A 23,528-nucleotide genomic window follows, 5' to 3' on the forward strand; every position below is an offset into this window, starting at 1 on the left:
TTTCCTTTCCGATTTTATTCATTTCTTTATTAAAGCCTGATACAGAGGTGGGTGGAGAAGGGAAGAAAAAAAACCCAAAGCTGGCAACATTGTTTATTTCGGACACATAATTAATAAAACTAAACCAACCCAAACACGAGGCAGCACAGCCCTGGGCACGGCTGCCCCCCCTCCACCATCCCCCACACTGATTTTGGGGTCCCCCCACTCCGATTTATGCAAAAAGGAGCAAATTCGCTGCAAGATTGGGTGCGCTGTGCCCTGGCTGGATCCGGCCCTTGGGTCTGAGCAGGGCAGAATTCAGCCCCGGCAGAAGCAGGGGGATGCTCGGCCAGTTTGGGAGCAATCCCAGTGGAAACGGGGCAAGACGTGGTCAGCAAGCAAGGGAAAAATCAAGGAAAAACTACACGGATTTAACTGAAATGCTAAAAAAATAAAGAGGAATTATACTAACACTAATTCATCAGTTAAAAGACGCTGCCGGACTGGTCCATAGAGTTTAGGCCCTGACCAGGATCCTTTAAAATAAGCCTTTCTAGAAAATTGTAAATTTTTATATAGTTTCTCTCTAGTATATACACACACACACACACGGCCCCCGCCGCAGGCGGGAGCACAATCAGCCTTTAGAAATAAATTACAAACTCCCCCAGTCGCTAGCATCAAATATACAGATCACTTCTTGCAGCTGCTTTTTTTTTTTTTCCCCTCTCATTTTTTTCTTTTTTTAAGGTGCTTTTTGGGTCTTTTTTTGGGATTTTTGCTTGGTTCTGAGTGAATCCTACCTGCGGAAGCGTCGGCATAATTTTTTTTGGTGTGTTTTTAGCATGATTATCTTCATCGCAAATATATAAACCCCCTCGCTGGACTATTTACATCCCAACCCCCAGAGATGCTGTGAGCGGCTGCGAGCGCTTGTTAGCACTGAAAGTTCGTCTGGGGAAGAGGGGCCGGGCAGGGGGGCTCAGTGCCCGGGGGAGGCAGCGGGGCTGGGGGCAATAGGGGACCCCGTCCCGCTGCGTCTCCATCCCCACCGCGTCGCCCTGTCCCTGCCTTCCTCCTCTCTCCAGGCTCGGGTGTCTTCCTCCGGCTCCTTCCCATGCTTGGTGCCTGGTCACGGCACCGGGGTGGCCTTGGGGACAGGACGGTGACAAGGGGCATGGGCCATCCCGCCCTGTCACAGGGTGGGGAACGGCCCATGGGACCCCCCCAGCCCGGGCGGCCTCTTCCCCAGCGGGTAGCAAAGTGCGGGTGAGATCACACCATCCAAAATGTTTTAAAAAAAAGGGGAAAAAAAAGGGAAAAAAAATAAAAAGGCTCCATTCACAGGGTGCGCAGGTGGGAACTGGGGCTCTGGGGCCGTGTCCCCAAGTCCCCCGCTGTCACCCAGTGCCCTGGGATGGCAGCAGTGGAGCTACAAGCGGGTGGGTGTGGGGGGCCGCGGGGTGCAGGGCCATCCGGGGGGGCGGGTGGCAGCGAGCCCTTAGCTGGGCATCTGCACCTCGTTGTACACGTCCGTGCCCTCCACCTCGTCGAAGGTCACCACCGCATCGTCCGCGTCCAGCTGGAGGGATGGGAAGAAGGAATTAGGTGGGATGGGGATGGGGACAGGGGTGGGGATGGGGACAGGGGTGGGGATGGGGACAGGGGTGAGGATGGGGACAGGGTGGGGATGGGGACAGGGGTGGGGATGGGGACAGGAATGGGGATGGGGACAGGGTGGGGATGGGGACAGGGGTGAGGATGGGGACAGGAATGGGGATGGGGACAGGAATGGGGATGGGGATGGGGACAGGGTGGGGATGGGGACAGGGATGGAGATGAGGATGGGGACAGGAATGGGGATGGGGACGGGTCAGGAATGGGGACAAGATTGAGGACAGGGATGGGGATGGTGATGGGGACACAGATGGGGATGAGGACGGGGACAGGGATGGGCACAGGGATGGGCACAGGAACAGGGACAGCACCGCAGCGGCTCCTAGCCCGTGCCGGGGCTACGTACGCATTTGAGCTCAGAGTCACTGAAGATCGTGGGCAGCAGGAAACGCCGCAGGGGCACGGTGAGGATGAGGACGAAGGGCAGCGCCAGCGAGGCTGGGGTGGACTTCACCACCCACAGCAGCCCGAGGACGATGATCTGGGTGAAGGTGAAGAGGTGCATCCGCCAAGTCTTCACCTGTGGGACGAGGAGCCCAGCGGGGTCAGGGTGGTGGGTCCAGCACCCCGCACCCTTCCCGGGGTGCTGGGTGCTGAGGGGGGGGCAGGACCAGTGGCCCAGAGCCCAGCGAAGGTCAGCACCAAAGGAGGAGGCTCTTTGGGGAGCCTCAAGCAATTGCAGGCAGCACCATGGGGTGCCACAGCCCAGGACATCCCCAAGCCCACGGCCACCTGGCCGGGTGACACAGGGCTCACTCACCCGGGTGACGTAGGGCTCACGGGGGTGGTACTTGGGTGGCATCAGCAAGAGCAGGATGCGGTCGAAGAGCTGGATGCCAAAGAGAGAGGTGACACCCATGTAGAGGAAGATGCCGAAGAGCACGGCCAGCGGGATGTACTTCAGGATGGGCTCCATGAGGATGGAGACGCCTGCGGTGGAGAAGGAGAGGTCGGGGACAGTCCCCGGGGGCACCCAGCCCTCGCTGCCGGGGGCGGGGGGCAGCTCCCCAGCTCACCGATGAGCACGGCCACCAAGAAGCCGCTGACGCGCTGTTCCTTGACTTCCAAGATCTGGGCCTTCTCGCCAGGAGTGGAGGTCTTGCTCATGACGGTGAGGGCGTTGGCGTGGGTGATGGTGCGGACGGTGGTGGCACTGAGCCAGGGCAAGCCGAAGAGGGCGGCCAGCCCACCCATGGCCACGATCAGCAGCAGGTCCAGGTGGAAGCCGGAGCCCTTCACCAGCTTCCTCTCAGGCTTGCTGACGATGAGGCTGCCAGGGACAGAGAGGACGAGTTGGTGGCACAGCACCCCGGGGATGTCCCCTCTGTCCCCGTCCCCCTGGTCACCCTGCAGCCCTCCCCTCCCCATACCCCCCTGGTCCTCACGTGGTGATCTGCGTCTCGAGGAAGATGAGGATGAAGACCAGGAGGGCGGGCACCACAGAGGCGAACTTCATCCAGGTGGGGAAGTTTCCCTTCCCCATGGGGTCGATAAACCAGTCCCGGGCAGACGCGTTGGTGACCTCCAGCCCTTTGGGGACATTCAGTTTCTGGATGGGAGCAGAGATGGGGGAGTGAGGGGATGGGGACGGGACACAGGGACAAGCATCCGGCTCCACGTGCCCTTACTGGGGACGCCCGTTCCCCCCCCAGCCCTGCCCTCCCACTGTTCCCGGACCTGCGTGTATGTGTCCTTGATGAAGAAGTCGGCCAGCGTCATGATGAAGATGGAAATGGGCACCCCGAAGTCCCCGATCAAGCGCCGGATCTGTGGGGACGCCATGACCGCGTTAAAACCCGCCTGTGTCCCCACCCGGCCGAGGGGGTCCCCCTCGCTGTGTCCCCACTGGCAGCGAGCTCTGGCAAAGACCCCCAGAGGAGCATGCAATGAGTTTGCATGGTCTCAGCCAGCCCCTTTCAGGAAACCGCACCCACCGAGCCCCCATTTCGCCCCCAGCGCTGCCCCCACCGAGGGTCCGGTGGGGTGGGGGACACCACCGTGCCCCCGCTGTCCTCACCGTGCCAGGCAGGAAAGCGCTGTTCTTGAACTTGCGGAGGAAGAAGGCCAGGAAGAAGGTGCCAGCCATGAGGACGAGGGACAGCAGTGCCGTGTTGGGCTTCGGCACCTTGGGCTCGACCGTGAACTGCACGCTGTAATTCTGCTGTAGCGGGTGATCCTTGAAGATCTGGGGAGGGAAGGGGAGAGGGTCAGGGAGGATGGGAGACCCGCTAGCGGGTGGGGATGGGGGATCCCCCTGCACCCCTCCTGCCATGCTGGGAGCCCTGCGGCACCATCCTGGCGGGTGCGTGAGTGCAGGGTGCGTGCCAGGGTGACCGGTGAGGCTGGGAGCTTGGCGCATGGTGAGCAGGGGGTTATTTTTAGGCTCGGTTTTCTCCACGCTCCTTCGGAAATGAGGCTGGAGCAGGGGCTAGGTGGCATGGTGGGGGTGGAGGAGCATGGCCCCACTGCAGACCATGCGTCACCTGGGATGTTTGGGGCTGTGCTGAGCTTGTAGAGGGGTGCACGGGGGTGCCTTGGTGTGATGGGGGTCCAGGGTGTGATGGGGCATGTGTCCTGCCTGTCACCTCTCCAGCACCAGAGATGTCCCTGTGGGCACCCAGTGCACAGGGTGGCACCATCCCACTGCTACTGGCCACCTGGGAAGGGGCTGAGCCAGGGGATGAAGGAAGAAATCAGGGCTGTCCAGGCAGTTCCTGGGCAAGGACCATGTCTGCTGCAGCCCAGGTGGGACATCTGCCTGGGCTTCACCTCCCTGCCCCAAAATCCCCCTGCGGAGAGAAGCACGAGCTGGGAAACACCTGGGAAGGGGGAGAAAATTCTGGGAGATGGGCTCCATCCTTTGCCTGCATCCCTCGCCTGGCTCCTACCGTTTCTATGGAAACCTGGGTGATGACCACAATCGGCAGCCCCCCACCACCACCACTGTGGGACCCCAACGCCCCTCACCGTGACGAGCTTGGAGAAGGTCTCATAGATGAAGATGAGGGAGATGAGGAAGGAGAAGATCTCCTGGGTGTAGCGGGACAGGTAGCGCACCAGGATGCTGCCCTCGCAGGCCACCACCACCAGCACCAGCAGGATCAGCCAGAAGCCGATCCAGACCCGGCCCACGATGTACTCCATGCCATAGTTAGTGCAGAACTGGGGAGCCAGAGAGCACAGCCCCCGTCAGCCCCGCGGAGCCCCCGGCATGGGCACCCAGGTGGGCTGGACCCCGGGGTCCCATGGTGGCCCTGCACCTCCTGCCCGGGGGTTGGGGGGTGCCGGGACGGGGGTAGCGGTACCCCGGTGTGGCAGGACCCCTGTGGGATCACCCGCCTGGCAGAACCCCAACGGCAGCACCTGCCTGGCATCGCCTGCGTGGTGTTGCCCATGTGGCGTCAGCTATTTTGCATCACCCACATGGCATCGTGCACCTTGCATCACCCCTGTGCCATCACCCCGATGGCTCTACCTGCATGATATCGCCCGTGCGCCATCACCCACGTGGCATCACCCATGCAGCATCACCCGTGTGCCATCCCACCAGTGCCATCCTGCACGTGGCATCTCCCCTGCGCCATCCCCCGCGTGCCATCCCCCACACGACATCCCCTCATGGCAGCACCCCGTGCCTCTGCCAAGGCTGGTGGGGATACTGTGAGCCCTCTGCAGGGACCACCAATGGTGGGTGGGGGGCACCCAGGGGTGCGGGGTGGCACCCACCGAGTAGAAGGCTTCCTCGAAGACGAGGAGGGGCCCTGAGAAGCCGACGACGAGCAGGGGCTGGGCGCTGAGGATGCTGAAGAGGACACACTGCACGCAGGTGGAGATGAGCAGCTCCGACACCCCCATCATGCCCTTGGTCTTCTCACCTGGGGGCGAGCAGAGCCGGTGGGTGCCGGGGGGCACAGCCCTGTGTCCCCCCATCCCAAACTCCTCGGCACCGGGATTAGGGGGTGCAATAACCCCCCCCCAGGGGCATCCCCTGGGGATGGTGCTGCAGGCAGCGGCATCCCACTCCCCCAGCCCTGTGCCCAGCTGGGGGACGTCCACTGGCGCGTCCCCAGCCTGTCCCCCACGTTACTCAGCAAGCCTCCAAAGGTGATAGCAGGTGACAGCGCCGCAAAGTAGATGAAGATGACAGCGGCCAGGCACTGGGGGCTGAAGGCGTCCGTGATATCGCTGAGATATTTGGGGTACCGGCGGCAGATGTCCTGCACCAGCCCCCCAAAAGGTTGCCCCGTCCTGCGCAGGGGGTCGTCGTCCTTCGGCGCTGGTGCCTCCAGCCCTGGGGATGCAAGCAGGTGGCCATGGGGGGACATCGCGTGCAAGGCGGGGGGGTCCCGCCAGCCATGGGGACGGGGGATTCTGGGGGTGGGCCGAGGCGGTCCCTGCCGTACCCAGGTCTTTTAGGAAGCCCTTGCCTGGCGCCTTCTTGGGGGGCTGGTAGCGGCGACGGAGCAGCGCATGCTGCAGTGGCACCAGGCTCTGGAGGAGCTGCTCGCTCGGGGCCTCGGTGGGTGGCAGGACGATGCTGGCCTCCAGAAAGTCCTCCACCCCCCGTAGCAGGTCCCGGCGGTCCTCAGCCAGGTAGGCGTCCCGGCGAAAGACCTGCGGGGTGGCCCAGGGACAGGCGCTCAGCCGCCTCCGGCACCCTTGGGTGCTGCTAGGCACCTGCCTGGCCCCTGAGCATCCCCGTGGGGATGGGACATCGTGGGGACATGGGGGCATGAGGTTGAGGAGGGGCATGGGGACACAGCGGCTTGGGGACAGGGGGCATGGGACCACAGGGGCATGGGGACATGGGGATAAGGGGGGACATGGAAACGTGGGGGACAAAGAACCACAGGAGCATGGGGACATGGTTGCTTGAACACATGGGGACAAGGGGACATTTGACCTCAGGGGCATGGGCACATGGGGACACAGGTGCATGGGAACATGGGAGCATGGGGCCACAGGGACACAGAAGTGTGGGGACAGGGATGCATATGGACCTAGGGACAGGGGTGCATGGGGACATGGAGACCCAGAGGGACAAGGGCACAGGCGCATGGGGACAAGGGGACACAGTGGCATGGGGACACAGGGATGAGAGAACAGAGAGGGACGTGGCACAGGTGGACAAGCCCTATTAGAGGGTGCAGCCCCAGGGCTGGGGACTTCGGGGTGCTCGGGGGGCTGGCACGGTGGTGGCAGTGGCAGTGCCAGTGGCAGTGGTGGGTGAGCCATACCCTCTCGGACATCATGGTGGCGACGGCGCGGCCGATCTCGTGGTAGCTGATGTGGGAGGTGCTGGGGCCCAGGACCACGAAGAGGAAGCGGACGGGCAGGGGCACATTGAGGACGGCGTCCAGCATCACTGCGGCCTTCAGGCGCACGAAGGCCAGCGTCGGCTGCTCCAGGAAGGCTGCACAGCCTGGGGGGAGGACGGGACGGGATGGGGGTCACGGGGAGCCGGGCACAGGGACATGGGGAGCAGGAACATGGGGACACAGAGACATGGGGACACACAGACATGGGACGTGGAGATATGGAGACATGGGGACACAGGAGCATGGGGACATGAGGACATTGGGATATGGAGACAAGGGGACACAGGGACAGAGTTATTTGGAGACAAGGTGACACAGAGGCACAGGGACGTGGGGGGGACAAAGGGAATAGGACAGGGGCACGCAAAGACATGAGGACACAGAGGCACAGGGACACATGGACATGGGGGCACAGGGACATTGGGACATGGGGACACAGGGGACAGAGAGACATGAGGACACGGGGGCACAGAGGAGTAGAGAAATGGGACGTGAGGACAAGGGACACGGGTACACGGGGCCCAGAGAGCAGCACTGAGAGGCAGCAGGCGGCGGCGAGGGCTGAGGACAGGGAAAGTCAAAAAAGGTGCAAGAAAAGCGGCGAGTGAGCGAGCAGGCAGACACCAAAGCTCCTGCTGTGCACCCTGGCCCCGCGCCCACCGCCCCGCCCCTGCACCCACCGCCCCAACCCCACATCCGCAGCCCCGCTGACCACTCACCCACGAGGACCAGCGTGGCCTCGGCATCCTTGGGGACCTGCTCGGGGAGCTGGGGTCTAGTGGCCCTGCTTGGGCTCTGTGGTGGGCAGATGAACGGCAGGAGTCAGCTGGCTGTCCTTGGTGGCCGTCCCCTGCGTGGCCCCCTCTGTCCCCTGCATGTCCCCCTCCATCCCCTACGTGTCCCCCTCCATCCCCTACGTGTCCCCCTTTGTTCCCTGCAAGCCCAGCTCCCTCGCTGCCACCTCTGCACCATCCCCCAGCGATGCCCCCCCTGCTTGCATGTGCGCACGTGTACGTGCGTGCGTGCGCCTTCACAAGTGTGCACGTGCGTGCGTGCGAGTGTGTGCAAGCGCACGTGTGTACGTGCGTGAGGGCGAGAGAAAGCGGTGTGCGTGGGAGTTTGGGGGGGTGTTCGTGCCTCTGCACTTGTGTGTGCTCATGCCTGTGTGCGTGCGTGTGCGTGGATAGGTGTGCGAGTGTGCACGAGCGTGTGTCAGTGGGTGCGTGCGCTCCCCGGGGATGCACAGCACGAGGGGACGAGCGAGAGCCCGCACACCTCCTGGTGTGCAACTGCCTGGTGTGAGCGCACGCATCTGTGCGTGAAAGCGCGTGCGCCCCGGCGCACGCGTGCGTCTCCCAGCAGCCCCGCACCCCGGCTGGACCCAGCACCCCCGACCCCTGCCCCCCGCTGCCCCCTTGCCCCCCACCGCAGCCCCGTCCCCGCTCGCCTGCTCGGGGGGGGCGAGCCTGCGCAGCTCCAGGGGCTGATGCTCCCGCAGCAGCGGCTGCTGCGTCTCTGCCTGGCCCAGGCGCTGCTCCTGTGCCTGCAGCAGGGTCCTGGCCGACCCGGCCTCGCTGGGGTGTCTAGAGCAGCGGGGGGGGGGTTGTCAGATGGGCCAGCGCCACTGACCCCCCCAAAACCCCATAAGACAGCCCCAGCCCCAGGGGTGCGTGGGGACCCCCAAACTGGGCTGGAAGGCAAAGCCAAATGGCAGAGGGGCTTTTCTGCCCCCAGGGCTCGCTGGAGGCAGGTCCAGCCCGGACATCGGGGTCCCCCCCACGGGGCCATCAGCTCCGGACATACTTGTGCTGCAGCAGCAGCGTCCTCAGGATGTCCTCCCGGTCCTGCGGCTTGATCTGCCCCTCGTAGATCATCTGGTCGATGAGGACATGGGCGATGGCCGCCAGCGAGGTGGCCGCCACATCGAGGAGCACAGTGCCTGCAGGGACAGCACCGTCACTGGCCGGCCGGCGCGGGGTCCCCACTGCCATCCCAGCCCCAGCCGGTGTCCCCACCTTTGGCTAAAGCCCGCTGGATCTCCAGGAGGCTGTGGTAGGTCAGGAAGGAGAGATGGGGCTGGCCCCAGTGCCCGGCTTCCTTGAAGTCCTCCTCCAGCTTGAGCCAGTGGCCGGCCTCCATCCAGCACAGCTCCTTCGTGCTGTCCATGACCAGTTCGTGCAGCTCCACGTAGCCCTGCAGCCGGAGCCAGGGGTGTCAGGGTCCCCCCAGCCGCACCGGGGACCCCCAGGAGCCCCAGAGCTGCGGCTGCCCGTGCCGGCACCCCCTGTGCCCTGGTGTCCCCGGGGGCTGGCATGGGGTCGGTCCCCGGGTGGCCACTGTCCACCTGCCCCCAGGAATGGGGAGGGAATGGGGGTCCCCGGGGCGGCACCCACCTCATGGGTGTCCGGCTGGGACACGGGCCTCCTGCTCCCTGCCGCCTCCAGGTCCACATCGGTCTCCAACGGAGCTGTGAGCAGAGCCGCTTCTGCATTAGCTGGTCCTTGCCCCAGCCCAGACCCCCCTGGGGCCTGTTGGGGGTGTCTCCCCCCATCACCCCCATCCCAGACCCGGCTGGGGTTGCCTGGATGTGTCCCCCGCTCCATCAGTCCCATCCCAGACCTGGTTGGGACTCGCTGGACGTGTCCCCCACCCATTGCCCCATCCCAGACCCAGTTGGGGTTTGCTGGATGTGTCCCCACCTCTACAACCCCCACCCTTAAACACGGTTGGGGTTTGCTGGATGTGTCCCTCCATCACCCGCTGCCCTGCTAGTGCCCACCTCCAGCCCCTCGCATCCCCGCAGCCTGGCTCCTGTGGCAGGGTGACAGTCTGGGGACATCACCGGGGCCGGGGTGAGGGCAGGGCTCACGGCCACACTCTGCCCCACCGCCCTGCTCCCAGCACAGCCCTGACCCCAGCACCGAGCACTGCCCCTTGCACCGGCACAGGGACGGGGACAGCACATCCCCAGCCAGCCAGACCCCAGGAGCCCAAGGTGTCCCCGTCCCCATCTCCCGCCTACCTGCGGCCCCCCTGCGCTCCCCACGGCCCCGCAGGCTCCGGCCCTATAAAGCGGGGGCTGAGCCCCACGCCCCGCAGCTGCCCTGTGTGCACCATAAATCCCGGGGCACTTTGCCTTTGCTGACAGTAAACACCAGTGCGGCTCCCACCCGCCCGCGACCGCCCCGGTGCCGGGGACAGGCTCACCCCGTCCCCCTCCGTCCCCGCTGGGGACCACCGCGGTCCCCTCGCTGCCCCTGGCCAGGTCACCCGGCGGGGCGATGCCACAAGAACCGCATCCCGCTCTGCCGGCCGAAGGATGCTGTGCCCACGGGAGCAGGGACGGGGCGCGTCCCCCCCTCGGTGTCCCCGATGACGTCGGCCGTGGCACATGGGCACGAGCCTGTCCTCGTCCCGGCCTGCTGCTGCCGCTACCGAGCCGCCCGGCGCCAGCCAGCGTTCAGCCCCAAGTTGTTCTTGTCCTCACCCCAAACAAAGACTTTATTTATCCTCAATCAGCGGGCGATTACGGACAAGTGGCAGCGGTCACCCCGTGGCGTGCCCTGACGCCCGGGTGCCGGTCACCTCGCGGAGCACGCGGCCGGGGGTGGCAAAGCCGGGGCGGGCGGCACGACGGAGGGCTCGGGGGGGACACGCTGGGGCTGGGCTTCGTCCCCCGGTGCCCCTGTGGTCACTCACACTGCCCTCCGCCACGGCGGCTCGCCTGTCCCGGGGGGGCCCTGGCCGCACGCCTCCTCCCGTCCAGGTGATAGCTTCCCCGCCGGCTGGGCAAATACTGGCTGCAAAACACACACCGCCAGGATGGGGAGGTCAGCGCTGGGCACCCATGGGTGCCAGCAGCCTCCCCTTGCTGATGCCAGCTGTGCAGGCGGGGCCGCATCTGGCCCCCTCCCTGATTTGGGGGACTCACCGCAGGGGCGTCAGCTCCTTGGCTCTGGCCCTCCACGCGTGCAAGGGGGACCCGGTGCCGGCGCCGGCCCCTGCGCAGAACAGGCGGCAGCGTTACGCCCTGACCTGCGTCACCCTGAACAGGGACCCAAGGGTCCGGATGCTGGGAGCCGGCACGGCCAAAGCACCCCATCAGGGCGGCAGCTCCGGATCAACCAAGCTTCAGGCAAGGGGATGCTCTGGGGCACACAGACCCCCCCAAACTCCCCTCGCCTCCCTCCCCTGGGGCTCTCGGTCATGGCCTCAAGGACCCTGAGTGTCCCCGAGCTCGGGCTCATCTTGGGCACCCACAGCCCTCGCACTGGAGGTGGCACCTCACTGGCGCCGGGGCTTCGGCAAAGGGTGTCACCGCCTTTGGGCGATGCGATCCTGAGGGCTGCGTGTCCCTGCCTGACATGTCCCTGCTGCCCATGCAACGCTGGAACATCTGTGCAACGCTGGCACCCATGCAATGCTGGCACCCATGCAACACTGGCACCCGTGCAACACATCTGTGCAACGCTGGCACCCATACAATGCTGGCACCCGTGCAACACTGGCACCCGTGCAACACATCTGTGCAACGCTGGCACCCGTGCAACGCTGGCACCTGTGCAACATGTCTGTGCAATGCTGGCACCCATGCAACGCTGGTGCCCATGCAATGCTGGCACTCACGCAACACATCTGTGCAACGCTGGCGCCCATGCAACACATCTGTGCCATGCTGGCACCCATGCGACATGGCACTGATACAGCATGGGTGCCCATGCAATTCTGGCACCCATGCAACACTGCTGCCCATGCAATGCTGTCACCTATACAACGCCGGCACCCATGCAATTCTGGTGCCGTGCAACACACCTTGTGCCACACTGGTACCGATGCATAGCTGGCACCCACAAAACTCTGGTGCCCATGCAACATGCACCCTTGAACCACTGGTGCCCCTGCAATGCTGGCACCCACCCGGTGCCAGTTCCCGCGCACTGCTGGTGCCCGTGTGGCACCATCGCTCATGCAATGCCATCACCCATGCAACACCATCACCATGCAACGCCGTCACCATGCAACGCCGTCACCTAACCCTGGCACCCGTACGACGCTGGTGCCAGTGCCGTGCCATCGCCCATGCAATGCTGCTGCCCACGCGTGCCCAGCGTCCCCCGGCGCCCGAGAGAGCCACTCACTGCTCATCTCCTCCAGCGATAGTTGCAAGCCCTGTATGCCGGGGTCCTCGTAGCCCTCAGGGTCCAGGGTCCTCCTCATCCTCTCCTCGTAGACCTCCTGCGGGACAGAGAGAAGGGGGCTCAGCGGGGACCGGCACCCCCAGCACCTTGCTGGGGCCATGCCGGGGGTGGGAGCCGGCCGAGGCGCAGCGGCAGAGCCAGGGCTCAGGGCCGGGTCTCCCTACCTGGCCGGGCCCCTCCATGGCTCCGGGCTCGGCCCCCACCGCTGCCTCGCTGCGTCCCAGCAATCAGCCCGGCCGCACCATAACCCAGCGCTCTGCGGCATCAGGGCAGGCGCAGGGGGAAAGGGAGAGAAAACATGTTAGGAGAGGCCGGGGCAGCGCTCAGTGCCCCCCAGGACGTGGGGTTCGTCCCCTGGGATAGGGCTGGGGCCGGACGCCGCGGCTGTTCCCGCAGCCCCTGTCCACGTAACCAGGTCCCCACGGGCCGGGAGGTCCCGGGGCCGGGGGTCCCCAGGGAAGCGGTGCCCTGCCCTGCCGCCATCCAGGATGGGAACCGACGTCAGGCGACGGCAGAGCCCCGGCAGCTTCCCACCAGGGACGCGGCATCCCGCCCCAGCCCACCCGTGCCCATGCACGCTGGCCAGTCCTGCTGTGTCCTGCGCCCGGGGATCAGGTCCCCTATGGACCCACACCCAGGGGTCAGGTCCCATATGGACCCATACATATGGGCTGTGTCCCGCATGACCCCTCACATGTGGGCTGGGTCCCATATAGACCCACGCACAGCAGTTGGGGTCCCACGCTGCAGCACCCGGGCCCCCCAGCAAGCCCCCGCAGCCCCCTGGCAGAGCACTGGGGTGAGAAAGGGGAAACTGAGGCACAGCTGGCCTCACGGGGACCTCTCGAAGCGGGACGGCACAAGCACCCTGCAGCAACCCAGGGTGCGCAGCCGAGGGGGGGACACGGGACCCTGCCGCCCCCCCAACCCGAGCACCCAAAGCCTCTGCAGCCCCTTGGGCGGTGGGTGGGTGCGGGGGGGGGGGTGCAGGCACAGGCTGCACCCCTGTGCCCCCCGGCCTGTGTCCGTCCCCCCCCCCCCGCAGCTGCCCCGGGACCGTGCCGGGGGACAACCGCCAGGGGGCGCCCTGCTCCCGCACTCCGCCCCACCCCGAGCGCCCCCCCCATCCTCCCCCATCCCCCCGGGGCAGCCCCAGTGGGACCCAGGCCTCCGGGACCCTCCATCCCCCGTATCCCCCGTGACTCCCCCTCGCCCCCCAGCCCAGAGCCTGCGGGGGGTGCCCTGCTCCGGCACCCCCAGCGCCCCCGCCCCAGCCCCCGTGGGGACCCCCCAGCCTGAGGGGGGGACAGGGACCCCCAGCTGCCCCCCCCGCCACCTCAGCCCAGGGACCCCACACGGGGGGCTCACGGGGGGGGGGACTGCAAGGTCAGGGCGTGGGGGGGCTCTGGGGGGGAGCAGCCCCCCCCGGTCTCACCAGGGTGCTGCAGGAGCTCGCTCCTGGCCGGGGGCCGCGGGAGCCAGGGTGGGGGCACGGAGACCCCGCTGGGGCCACGGGACCCCCGATGGGGCGTGGGAGCCGTGGCGGGGCCACGGGAATCACGGCCGGCTCCGGACCCGGCCTCCTCCTTCCTGCCCCGCCTGGCCCCGCAGCGCCGGCGGCCCCCGGCCCCCCCAGGCCGGCCCGGCCCGGGGCCCCGGCCCCCCCGGCCCCGCCGCTGGCTCTTGCATCAGCCCGGTGCGCCGGGCTGCACCCCGCTGATAACGGCCAGCCGGTGCCGGCCCCCGCCCCGCTCCCCCCGCCGCCACCCAGGTCCCAGGTGGTGCCCCGAGGCCGGGGTGAGGGGCTGGGGGACTGCGGGGCATGGGGCGCCCCGCACCCAGGTCAGCCGGACCTGCTGAATCCATCCCCGTGCCACCCTGCACCGTATAGAGCCCATACGTTCTCCAGGGTGTGTGCGGTATAGAGCCCACACCTCCTGCGCCGGCTATCTCGTGTGCACGGTATGGAGCCCATTCCTCCTATACGATACACCCCATGTGCACAGCATAGAGCCCATAGCTCCCACATCTTGTGCATGATATGGAGTCCATACCTCCTACACCATCCAACCCACGTACGCAGCATAAAGCCCGTATTGCCTACACCACATAGCCAACGTCCTCAGTATAGAGCCCATACCTCCCACACCATGCGGCTAGCATGACTCAGGACTGGACTCATGCCTCCTACGCCATATATCCAGCACAGCTCAGTATAGAGCCCATACCTCCCAAAGCACACATCGCACACGCTCGGCACAGAGCCCATACCTCCCACACTATCCATGCAGCATGGGTCGGTGCAGGACCTCCCTCCCACAGCAGGTACTCAGTATGGAGCCCATACATCCCACGCCATCCATGCAGTGTGGCTGGGATCCCTCATGCAGCAGGTACCCAACGTGGCTCAGTATGGAGCCCATATATCCCACTCCATCCACATAGTGCAGCTGGGCTCCCTCCTGCAGTGGGTACCAGCCTGGCTCAGTATGGAGCCCATACATCCCATGCCATCCATGCAGCGTGGCTCTGTGCAGGACCTCCCTCCCACAGCAGGTACTCAGTATGGAGCCCATACATCCCACGCCATCCATGCAGCGTGGCTCTGTGCAGGACCTCCCTCCCACAGCAGGTACTCAGTATGGAGCCCATACATCCCACGCCATCCATGCAGCGTGGCTCTGTGCAGGACCTCCCTCCCACAGCAGGTACTCAGTATGGAGCCCATACATCCCACGCCATCCACATGGCGCAGCTGGGCTCCCTCCTGCAGTGGGTACCAGCCTGGCTCGGTATGGAGCCCATACATCCCATGCCATCCATGCAGCTCCCTCCCGCAGTGGGTACCACCACGGCTCAGCATGGAGCCCGTACCGCGCTGGCCCACAGCATCTCCCACCCCAGCACTCCCCGCTGACAGACCCCACCCCACGCCGGGGGCACCCCGGGGTGCTCCCCCACCCCCTGCTCCCAGCACCCCGGGACACCCCGAGGCGTTGCCGCCGCCCGTGACCCCACACCTACCCTGGGGTGACTCCGCGACGCCCCTGCCCTCGCCGCCAGCCCCTGCCCGGGCTCTGCCTGCTGCTGCCCGCGGCGAAAGAGCCGTGCGGCGCAGGGGAGCGCGCCCAAATGCCCTGAGTCACGCTCACCTCCCTAATCTCCCCCCCCTCGGGCTCACCCGGCCCCCCCGGGGCCCCCCGTAAACAAGGTTATCGGGGCGCAACATCTTGCGGTGTCGAGGCTGCGCCCTGCCTGCTGCCTGCCTGCTGCCTGCTGCCTGCCCGTGCCCCGCAGCCCTCCCCAGCCGCTCACCCTGCCCCAGCGCGGCCGTGCCGTGCTCCCGGTGCCCCCCACTATCTTGTTTACGAGGCTCCGGGTTTCCCTGCGAGGATTCCCCGGGAACCCTCTGGCTGTCCCCCTCCTTCACGGGGGGGTTGGGGTTTTCTCTTTTTTTTTAAAAAAAAAAAAAAAAAAGAAAAAAAAAAAAGGGGGTTCCTGAGGAGGTTCCCCCGGGGAGAGGAGGTGCGAGGTGCCGGAGGGGCCTGGTGGGGACGGGGGGACAAGGCCAGGCTTCCGTCTGTCCCCTGGGATCGCCGTCCCTGGGGTGCTCTGCAGAGGGGTGGTGGGATGGGAATGGCTGCTTCGGTGCAGGCTGAGGGGTGCGTGTGAGCGTGTGTGCGCGCGTGCGTGAGCGGGCCTCCGTGTGCACGTCTGTGCGTCCACGCGTGTGTGCAAGCGCGCGTGTGTGCGTGCATGCGTGGGTGTGCATGCACATGCGTGTGCACATGTGCATCATGCACGGGTGTGCGTGCTCAAGCCTGCATGTATGTGTTTGGACGTGCGCATGCACGCACGTGTAGGCGTACACGTATATGCACGTGTGTGCATGCACGTGCGTGTGTCTCTACATTTACAGCCTCCCTAAAGGGCTGCCAGCCCCCGGCCCCAAATCCCAGGCTGCAGGGAAGGGGAGAAGCGTGAGCTGGGCAAGCCTTGCACACACGCGCGCTCATGCAGACACACGTGCACGTGTGCACACGCACACACCAGCCACCCCAGTGCTCGGGGACACCCACAGGGACGTCCCGGCTGCTCGTGCCCCAGCCCGTGGGGTCGGGACGGCACTGGGCCCCCCTGCGCCAGCCCCGTCTGGGGGGACCATCCAGGCTGGGAGCCACGGGCTGCCGGCCTGTCCCGCAGTTTGGGGACCTGGTGGCACCCACCACAGGGCCGTGGGGCCGGGAGGTGCGATAGCTGCGGGCTGGGTGCTCCGATAATGGCCCCCGGCGTTATCTGGGTGCTGCCAAGGGCTCCCCTCCCTGCAGCAGCCCTGGGGATTTTGGGGGTCCCTCCCCCCTGGGGTGCCCCACTGTCCCCCCGCCTGGGTGCTATGTGCTGGGACCCCTTTGCAGGGGCAGAGGAGGGTGTGGGGCACCCCGGGGGGCACAGAGAGGGGGAACGTGTCCCCAGAGGTCATGGGGGGGAGGGTGCCTCTCTGCTCAGGATGACTCTGATTTATCTGGGTGCTGCAGGGGGGGGACGTGGGTGCCCGTGGTCCTCACCCCCCCCCCCGATTTCCCTGTCACATCAGTGGGGAAACTGAGGCACGGCACAAAAGCGGGGTGCTGGGAGCATTGTGGGGTCCCGTCCCCCCCGGCACAGCCAGCCACCCAGGGGCTCACACCTCACCACCGCCCCCGTTCGGGGGGTCCCACGCACCCCACAGACCCGCGGGGAGGGGTGATGCTCAGCATCCCCCCCAACGCGGGGACCTCAGGCAGGGCGGGGGTCTGCCCGGGGTCCGGCCAAAGCCTGTGTGTGTCCCCCACCCGTGGCTCTGCCCACGGGGTCCCCACCGGTGGCACGTCATGGCGAGGGGCTGGGCCCTGCAGGGAGGAGGGCCCCCCCCGGGGACCGCTGCCCCCCACCTTCATCCCCCCCCTTTATTCCCCCCGTCCCCTCCCTCCCCAGGGGAGAGATTTGGGGGGCCGGGGGCGGGGAGAGGCCCAGGCCCCGCATCCCTTTGGGGGGGGGCGGCGCACGGCCCGTTGGCGTGGGCATCGGGGGGGGCGGCGGAGCAAAGCCTGCGCGGTGCGGGGGGCCGTGGCGGTGGCGCGGGGGGCCCACGGGAGAAGGGGCATCGCCCGTGGCCGTGGCCCTGCCGGCTCGCCCCGCTCTGGATGGAAGCGAGCTGCGTGCAGGCTGCCATGGCTCTGGGGCTCTCCTCCAAGAAAGCCTCCTCCAGAAACATCGCCGTGGAGAGGAAAAACCTCATCACCGTCTGCAGGTGGGGGCTGGCCTGGCTGGGGGCGGGGGGCACCCGAAAATAGAGGGGGTGTGGGGTGGGAGAGAGAGGACCACCGCTGCCGGGGATGGAGATGGGGGGAGGGGGTGGGGAGGAGGGATGGGGGTTCATACCACCACCCCCCCCCAACCCCGCGGCCCCTTCGCCCTGGGGGGGATTTTTGTTGTTGCTGCAGTCGCTTTTTGGGGGAATTCAGATTTGGAGGCGGGGAGGAGGAGGAGGAGGATGGGGATGCGGGAAGGGGGGCCGGGGGCTGCGGGGCTGCGGGCGGTGGGGCTGGGGGGCGAGGGGGGGCGAGGGGGGGGGCCGGGCAGACAACGACAACATGGAGGCTGCCGGTGCCGGGGATGCCGGGGGCAGCCGGGTCGGACGGGGAGTGGTGCGGGGGGCGGAGGGTGCGGGGGGCTGGGGGTCGGGGGCAGCGGGACCCGGGGGGCTGGGGCCGGGGACCCCCCTGCGGGCGGGGGGCCGAGGAAGTGACGTCAGGGCCCCACTCTGGGCAGCGGGGATGGAGGGATGAAGGCGGTGGGGATGGAGGATGAGGGTTGTCATGGCGACGCCCGGCTGGACCGGGGCGGGGGGGAGATGATGTGGGGACAGGGATGGGATGGTGCGGCCAGGGCGGGGGGACAGGGACAGTGGACAGCGGTGGTCCCTGCCTGTCCCCTGCCCCCCCGGGCTCCTGGTTAGGGGCTGCTTGTGCTGGGCTGTGACCGGAGCCTGGCCCTGGGGCTGCTGGGGGGGATGTGGGGGGCACCGAGGCTTGGGGTCACCGTGCCAGGGACCCACATGTCCTGCTGTTGGGGTCTGGGGGACCCCCGGGCTTCTCGCCATGGCACGGGGCACCTCCAGACCCTGCTGTCATGACATGGGGACCCTCCAGGGCTCCTCATCATGTCACGGGGCACCTTCAGACCCCACTGTCATGACACGGGCACCCCCTAGATCTGCTCGCCATGGCATAGGGCACCTCCAGACCCCTCATCCTGACACCGGGATGTCTCCAGACCTCACTGCCGTGCCATGAGGCACCTCCAGACCCCACTGCCGTGATGAGGCACGTGGAGGCACATGGTGTCATGGGGATCCCCAGTCTCACCCTCCCCACGTGTGGCCGTGACCCACAGCTGGGGTGATCCCCACCCATGCAAACACCTGCCCCATCCCCTGCTGTCCGGCCGGGCTCGGCAGGTTTTGTGTCTTCGGCATCTCTCTCCACCAAGCACGAGCGGCGGGGCGGAAGGGGAAGCCATCACCGCCCGCGCACGGCCGGGGAGGAAGGGGGCCTTTGTTCGCCCTTCCTGGCCACTTGCACAGCAGGGGAGCGGCGGCCGCCCCGGTGGGCTCCCCGGGGACATGGGGACACAGGGGTCAGCGAGCCACAGCTCGCAGCTCAGCCCGCCGCCCTTTTCCCGCTGCCGGGCTTGAAAGCCAGTGTCTGCAAAAGCATTTTGTTCCGTTGCAAAAACCTAAAACCTGTGCTGGGTGCTGGGTGCTGGTTGCAGAGTGCTGGATGCTGGGTGCAGGGTGCTGGGTGCCCATCCCCTCCCACCCATGACGCCTGTCCCCCCATCAGGTTCTCGGTGAAGACCCTGCTGGAGAAATACACGGCAGAGCCCATTGACGACTCCTCCGAGGAGTTCGTTAACTTTGCCGCCATCCTCGAGCAGATCCTCAGCCACCGCTTTAAAGGTAACGGTGGCCTGCGGGGACAGGAGCCCGTGCAGCCCCTGGCGTGTCCCTGTCCCCATCCCTGTGCCGCATGGTGGATGGGGATGCATGCATGCGCATGCTGGCACCAGCGAGCACGTCTGGGCTCTGGCTTGGGGCTTTCCAGGCCGACAGGCTTTGCCGGCGCGGCAGCCCCCGACTGCAGCCCCTCGGTCCCCGCAGGCCCCGTCAGCTGGTTCAGCTCGGATGGGCAGCGCGGGTTTTGGGACTACATCCGCCTGGCCTGCAGCAAGGTCCCCAATAACTGCGTCAGCAGCATCGAGAACATGGAGAACATCAGCACCTCCAGGGCCAAGGTCAGGAAGGTGTCAGCCCCAGCCCTGTCCCTATCTCTATCCCTGTCCCCGTCCCCATTCCTATTCCTGCCCCTGTTTCCATTCACACACTGTCCCTAGCACATGGACCCATCCCTATTCCTATCCCCATCCCATCCCCATCCCCTTCTCCATCTCTGTCCCCACCCCCATCCTATCTCCATCCTCATCCTATCTCCATCCCATCCCCATCCTCATCTCCATCCCCATCTCCATCCCATCCCATCCCATCCCATCCCATCCCATCCCATCTCCATCCCGTCCCATCCCATCCCATCCCCATCCTCATCTCCATCCCCATCTCCATCCCATCCCATCCCATCCCATCTCCATCCCGTCCCATCCCATCCCATCCCATCCCATCCCCATCCTCATCTCCATCCCCATCTCCATCCCATCCCATCCCATCCCATCCCATCCCATCCCATCCCCATCCCTGTTCCCATCTCTCTCTGCCCCCGTCCCCATCCCCTCTGCCCTGCCCTCCTGCAGCCCCATCTCACCCCATAGGACCCCACGGGGTCACTGGGGTGAAACAGGAGCTGTGGGTCCCCACGGGGGGATAACGGGACCAAAAGCAGCTCCCGGGTGGGGACCACCCGCCTGCCGGTGCCCAGAGCCCCAGGGGCAGGTGGGAGTGTGGTGGGGGGCAGCTGAGGGTGGCACCCGATGAGCAGCCGATGGTGGCACCCATCCTCAGGGCTGCCCCGCGGGGCGATGCCTTGCAGGGCCGGGCCTGGATCCGCGTGGCGCTGATGGAGAAGCGCATGTCCGAGTACATCTCCACGGCCCTGCGGGACACGCGGACCACCAGGTGAGCAGCCCGTGGCACGGCCGGCCCGCGGCCACACGCACACCTGCGCCGCCCCGGGAGCGCTAAGGGTGTGCGGGTGCACCAGGGTGGGCACCGCGGTGCGTTTCGGGGTGCCGGCGGGTGCACGTGCAGCCATGTTTTTCCCCGCAGGCGGTTTTACGACGATGGGGCCATCATGCTGCGGGAGGAGTCCACGGTGCTCACGGGGATGCTCATCGGGCTCAGCGCCATCGACTTCAGGTAGGGGCGGGCGGCGCAGTGGGACGCAGGCACCCTGACCCCACCATCCCCACTGCCGGCCCCCCGGGGCTGCCCTGACTCTCTGCTCCTTCTCCTGCCACCACACAGCTTCTGCCTGAAGGGCGAGGTGATGGACGGTAAAACGCCCGTGGTCATCGACTACACGCCCTACCTGAAGTTCACGCAGAGGTAAGAGCTGGGGTGTCCTGCCTGGGGTGAGGACCCCACTGTCTCTCCCCTGGCACCCCATCGGGGCTCAGACGGGCTCCCCTCATGCGTGCCAGCCCCCCGCCGCAGTGCTGTCCCCGCTGACCCCCGTACCTCCCAGCTACGACTACCTGAGTGAGGAGGAGGAGCGGGGCAGCGTGGAGAGCAGCACGAGCGAGGACAGCTCCCCCGAGCACCCCTACCTGCCCCTGGTCACCGACGAGGACAGCTGGTACAACAAGTGGCGCAAGATGGAGCAGAAATTTCGCATCGTTTATGCCCAAAAGGTACTGGGAGCTGGGATGGGGCTGGCCGGGTACCAACCCCCCCAGGATGCTCCAGCCCGGAGCATCCCCCCGCTGCTCCTGCAGCCCGGTGGTACCTGCAGCCCTTCGTCCCGCTGCTGCAGTGACCCAGCCCGCTCCTTGTCACCCTGGGTGGCCCTGGGGATGTGGTGGGGTCTGGTGGGGGCAACGGGGCGCTTCTGACGGTGGCCTCGCGCAGGGGTACCTGGAGGAGCTGGTGCGGCTGCGGGAGTCGCAGCTGAAGGACCTGGAGGCGGAGAACAAGCGGCTGAAGCTGCGCCTGGAGGAGGTGATGGTGCAGAACCAGCTGGAGAAGAGGGAGCTGGAGGGCGTCATCCTGGAGCTGCAGGAGCAGCTGTGAGTGGGGACCTGCCACTGCTGCCGGGCCCAGCCGGGCGCGGTGGGTGGGGGGTCCATGGTGCGTGGGTGCCCCATGGGCTCTGGGTGGGTGGTGGGTCTCCCGTGCCACACCGACCCGGAGGGGCAGGGTGAGCGGTGGTGCCCCGCACCCCATACACCCTGTGGGGTGTGATGGGTGGGGGGTTCCCAGTGCCTGGGTGCCCCGTATGCCCTGTGGGGCACAGTGCTTCCCAGTGTCCCGTATGCCCCACGGGATGTGATGGGTGGCAGGTCCCCAGTACCCAGGTGTGCCATATGTGCCGTAAGACCCCACTGTCCCATATGCCCCACGGGACGTGGTGGGTCCCCAGTGTCCCATATGCCCCATGGGCCGTGTCACCCGGCAGGTCCCCGGCACTCACAGCTGTGCCGGGTGCTGAGCACCCGCCTTTACCGCAGGACGGGGCTGATCCCCTGCGAGAACCCGCAGCTGGCCCAGCTCTCCAAGGAGATGGTGACGCCCCTGGTGAACCAGTGGCCTTCGCTGGGGACCCTCAACGGCAACGAGAGCGGCTCGGACAGCAAGCTCTACAGGAGGTAACCCCCCCGGCAGGGACAGAGCTGCCCCGACCTGCGCCCAGCGCCCCATCCTGCCCCGGGGGGGTCTGCCCCGGGCAGGGGACGGGGAGAAGGGCTGGCCCTGGCTGGCGGGGCTGTCCCGGCCCTGGGGGCCGCGGCGTGGGGGGGCTCAGCGCCGTCCCTCCGCAGGCACAGCTTCGTGAGCACCGACCAGCTCTCGGCCGAGAACAGCCTCAGCTCTGACTCCCAGCGCCTGGGCGAGGGCAAGCGCGAAGGCGAGCCCTGGGGGCCCTTGGGTAAGACCCCCCCCCCCACCGTAGGGTGTCCCGCAGAGCTCAGCACGTCCCCCAACACACACTCAGGCGTCTGGACGCCCCCCTGCCCCTCCCAGCAGCCCCCTCTTCATGCCGGGGATGCTGTCCCAACAGTGCAAGGACACCCAGGTCCCTCTCGGAGTGGTGGTCCCCATCCCCGTCCCCCCGCGGCAGGGTTGGGGTGCAAGGCCGCAGCCCCCTGCGACGCCAGCGCCCTGCTCTGTGCCCGCAGGGAAGGACCCCACGCCCTCCATGCTGGGGCTCTGTGGCTCCCTGGCCTCCCTGCCCAGCTGCAAGTCCCTGGCCAGCCTCAAGTCCAACGAGTGCCTGGTGAGCGACAGCACCGAAGCCAGCCCGACCCGCAGCCCCAGCTGAGACCCCCGGCCCCCTCGCCGCCCCACGGCCCAGCCGCCCGGCCCAGCATCGCGGCGGAGGACTGACCTCATCCCCCTCCTCGCCAACCCGGGACCGACGAGGGACTCGCCGAACCCTCGGGGGAGGCTGGGGACGGGCATCCCCCTCCTCATCTTGACACCCCACCCTGGCTGCGCCTCGGACCCCCAGCCCAGTTCCCTGACTGGAGACATGGACCCGTTGGGATGGGGGATGCCGGACCAGGACCCACGCGAGCTGGGGATGAACTGTGCCGTGGGGGACACCGGGAGCGACCGCTGCTGGGGAGCAAGGGAGGGGGCCGGGGCCAAAGCCCCTCCAGGGGTGAGGGTCTGGGCACAGCCCGTGTCCGTCCCGCTCAGCCCACGGGCACTGCTCTTCCCTTGGGTGCCCACCCGGGCTTCGCCTGCCCTCTAGTGCCCAGCCTCCCCCCGGCCCCCCCTCGCACCCAGGCGCTGCAGGGGGGCTGGCCTGTCCCTCCCTTTGGGGACCAGCTGTCCCTCCTTGCAGCAGCATCCCCACGACAGGGCTAGGCCCCCCCCTCCCTCCTCCTTCCCATCCTCCCCTGGGTTTCGGGTTGTTTTGGGCGATTTTGGTTTTTAATTCAGCCCCATCTGCCTTGTTGGAGCAAAAGGAATCAATAAACGCAGCAAGCTGAGCTAGCCTACCTGAGCTCCCCCCCAGGCAGGAGAGGGAAAGGGGGAAAAAGACCCCTCCTGCCCCCAGCCACAAGGTCCTGTCCCAAGTAGGGATGCTGGGGGGGGGGCAGTGAGCCTCCTCCAGCCCCCCCAGCCCACCAGGGCAGGGAG

The 23,528-nt window shown here is 66.7% G+C and overlaps 2 protein-coding genes across 8 annotated transcripts; one reads left to right on the forward strand and one right to left on the reverse strand.

Annotated features, from left to right (window-relative positions):
• SLC4A1 (solute carrier family 4 member 1 (Diego blood group)) lies at positions 1 to 15,330 on the reverse strand. Of its 6 annotated transcripts, none has more exons than XM_072885546.1 (22): positions 15,200 to 15,330; positions 12,340 to 12,431; positions 12,116 to 12,212; positions 10,909 to 10,978; positions 10,677 to 10,777; positions 9,371 to 9,444; positions 8,993 to 9,170; positions 8,781 to 8,916; positions 8,425 to 8,560; positions 7,697 to 7,772; positions 6,897 to 7,081; positions 6,087 to 6,273; positions 5,747 to 5,950; positions 5,386 to 5,534; positions 4,627 to 4,821; positions 3,677 to 3,844; positions 3,337 to 3,426; positions 3,045 to 3,208; positions 2,676 to 2,929; positions 2,420 to 2,589; positions 2,006 to 2,179; positions 1 to 1,564 (listed from the first exon to the last, which is right to left on the reverse strand). In XM_072885546.1, exons 2-22 carry the CDS (start codon positions 12,355 to 12,357, stop codon positions 1,484 to 1,486), a joined length of 2,907 nt encoding a protein of 968 aa, XP_072741647.1. In that variant the 5' UTR covers positions 12,358 to 12,431; positions 15,200 to 15,330; the 3' UTR covers positions 1 to 1,483. The 6 variants fall into 6 exon arrangements, with proteins under 6 accessions (XP_072741647.1, XP_072741645.1, XP_072741646.1 ...); XM_072885544.1 differs by having other exon boundaries at positions 6,063 to 6,273; positions 15,200 to 15,328; XM_072885545.1 differs by lacking the exon at positions 15,200 to 15,330 and adding an exon at positions 13,611 to 13,746 and having other exon boundaries at positions 6,063 to 6,273.
• A 1,970-nt stretch (positions 15,331 to 17,300) lies between these two features.
• Positions 17,301 to 23,370, forward strand: RUNDC3A (RUN domain containing 3A). Of its 2 annotated transcripts, XM_072885595.1 has the most exons (11): positions 17,301 to 17,465; positions 19,060 to 19,175; positions 19,377 to 19,510; positions 20,257 to 20,342; positions 20,493 to 20,582; positions 20,691 to 20,771; positions 20,911 to 21,076; positions 21,294 to 21,451; positions 21,893 to 22,030; positions 22,202 to 22,308; positions 22,559 to 23,370. In XM_072885595.1, exons 1-11 carry the CDS (start codon positions 17,359 to 17,361, stop codon positions 22,699 to 22,701), a joined length of 1,326 nt encoding a protein of 441 aa, XP_072741696.1. In that variant the 5' UTR covers positions 17,301 to 17,358; the 3' UTR covers positions 22,702 to 23,370. The 2 variants fall into 2 exon arrangements, with proteins under 2 accessions (XP_072741696.1, XP_072741697.1); XM_072885596.1 differs by lacking the exon at positions 22,202 to 22,308.
• The last annotated feature ends 158 nt before the right edge of the window (positions 23,371 to 23,528 follow it).

Source organism: Ciconia boyciana, chromosome 22, assembly GCF_034638445.1.
Source record: "Ciconia boyciana chromosome 22, ASM3463844v1, whole genome shotgun sequence".
Lineage (NCBI taxonomy): Eukaryota > Metazoa > Chordata > Aves > Ciconiiformes > Ciconiidae > Ciconia > Ciconia boyciana.

Coding starts and splice junctions, on each gene's coding strand:
- RUNDC3A (XM_072885595.1), top strand. CDS start 17,359: ATGGAAGCGAGCTGCGTGCAGGCTGCCATGGCTCTGGGGCTCTCCTCC. Junction 17,466..19,059: donor AACCTCATCACCGTCTGCAG/GTGGGGGCTGGC, acceptor TCCCCCCATCAG/GTTCTCGGTGAAGACCCTGC. Junction 20,772..20,910: donor TACCTGAAGTTCACGCAGAG/GTAAGAGCTGGG, acceptor CGTACCTCCCAG/CTACGACTACCTGAGTGAGG.
- SLC4A1 (XM_072885544.1), bottom strand. Junction 7,773..8,424: donor GGCTCGCCCCCCCCGAGCAG/GCGAGCGGGGAC, acceptor TGCCCACCACAG/AGCCCAAGCAGGGCCACTAG. Junction 7,082..7,696: donor GGCCACGCTGGTCCTCGTGG/GTGAGTGGTCAG, acceptor TCCTCCCCCCAG/GCTGTGCAGCCTTCCTGGAG.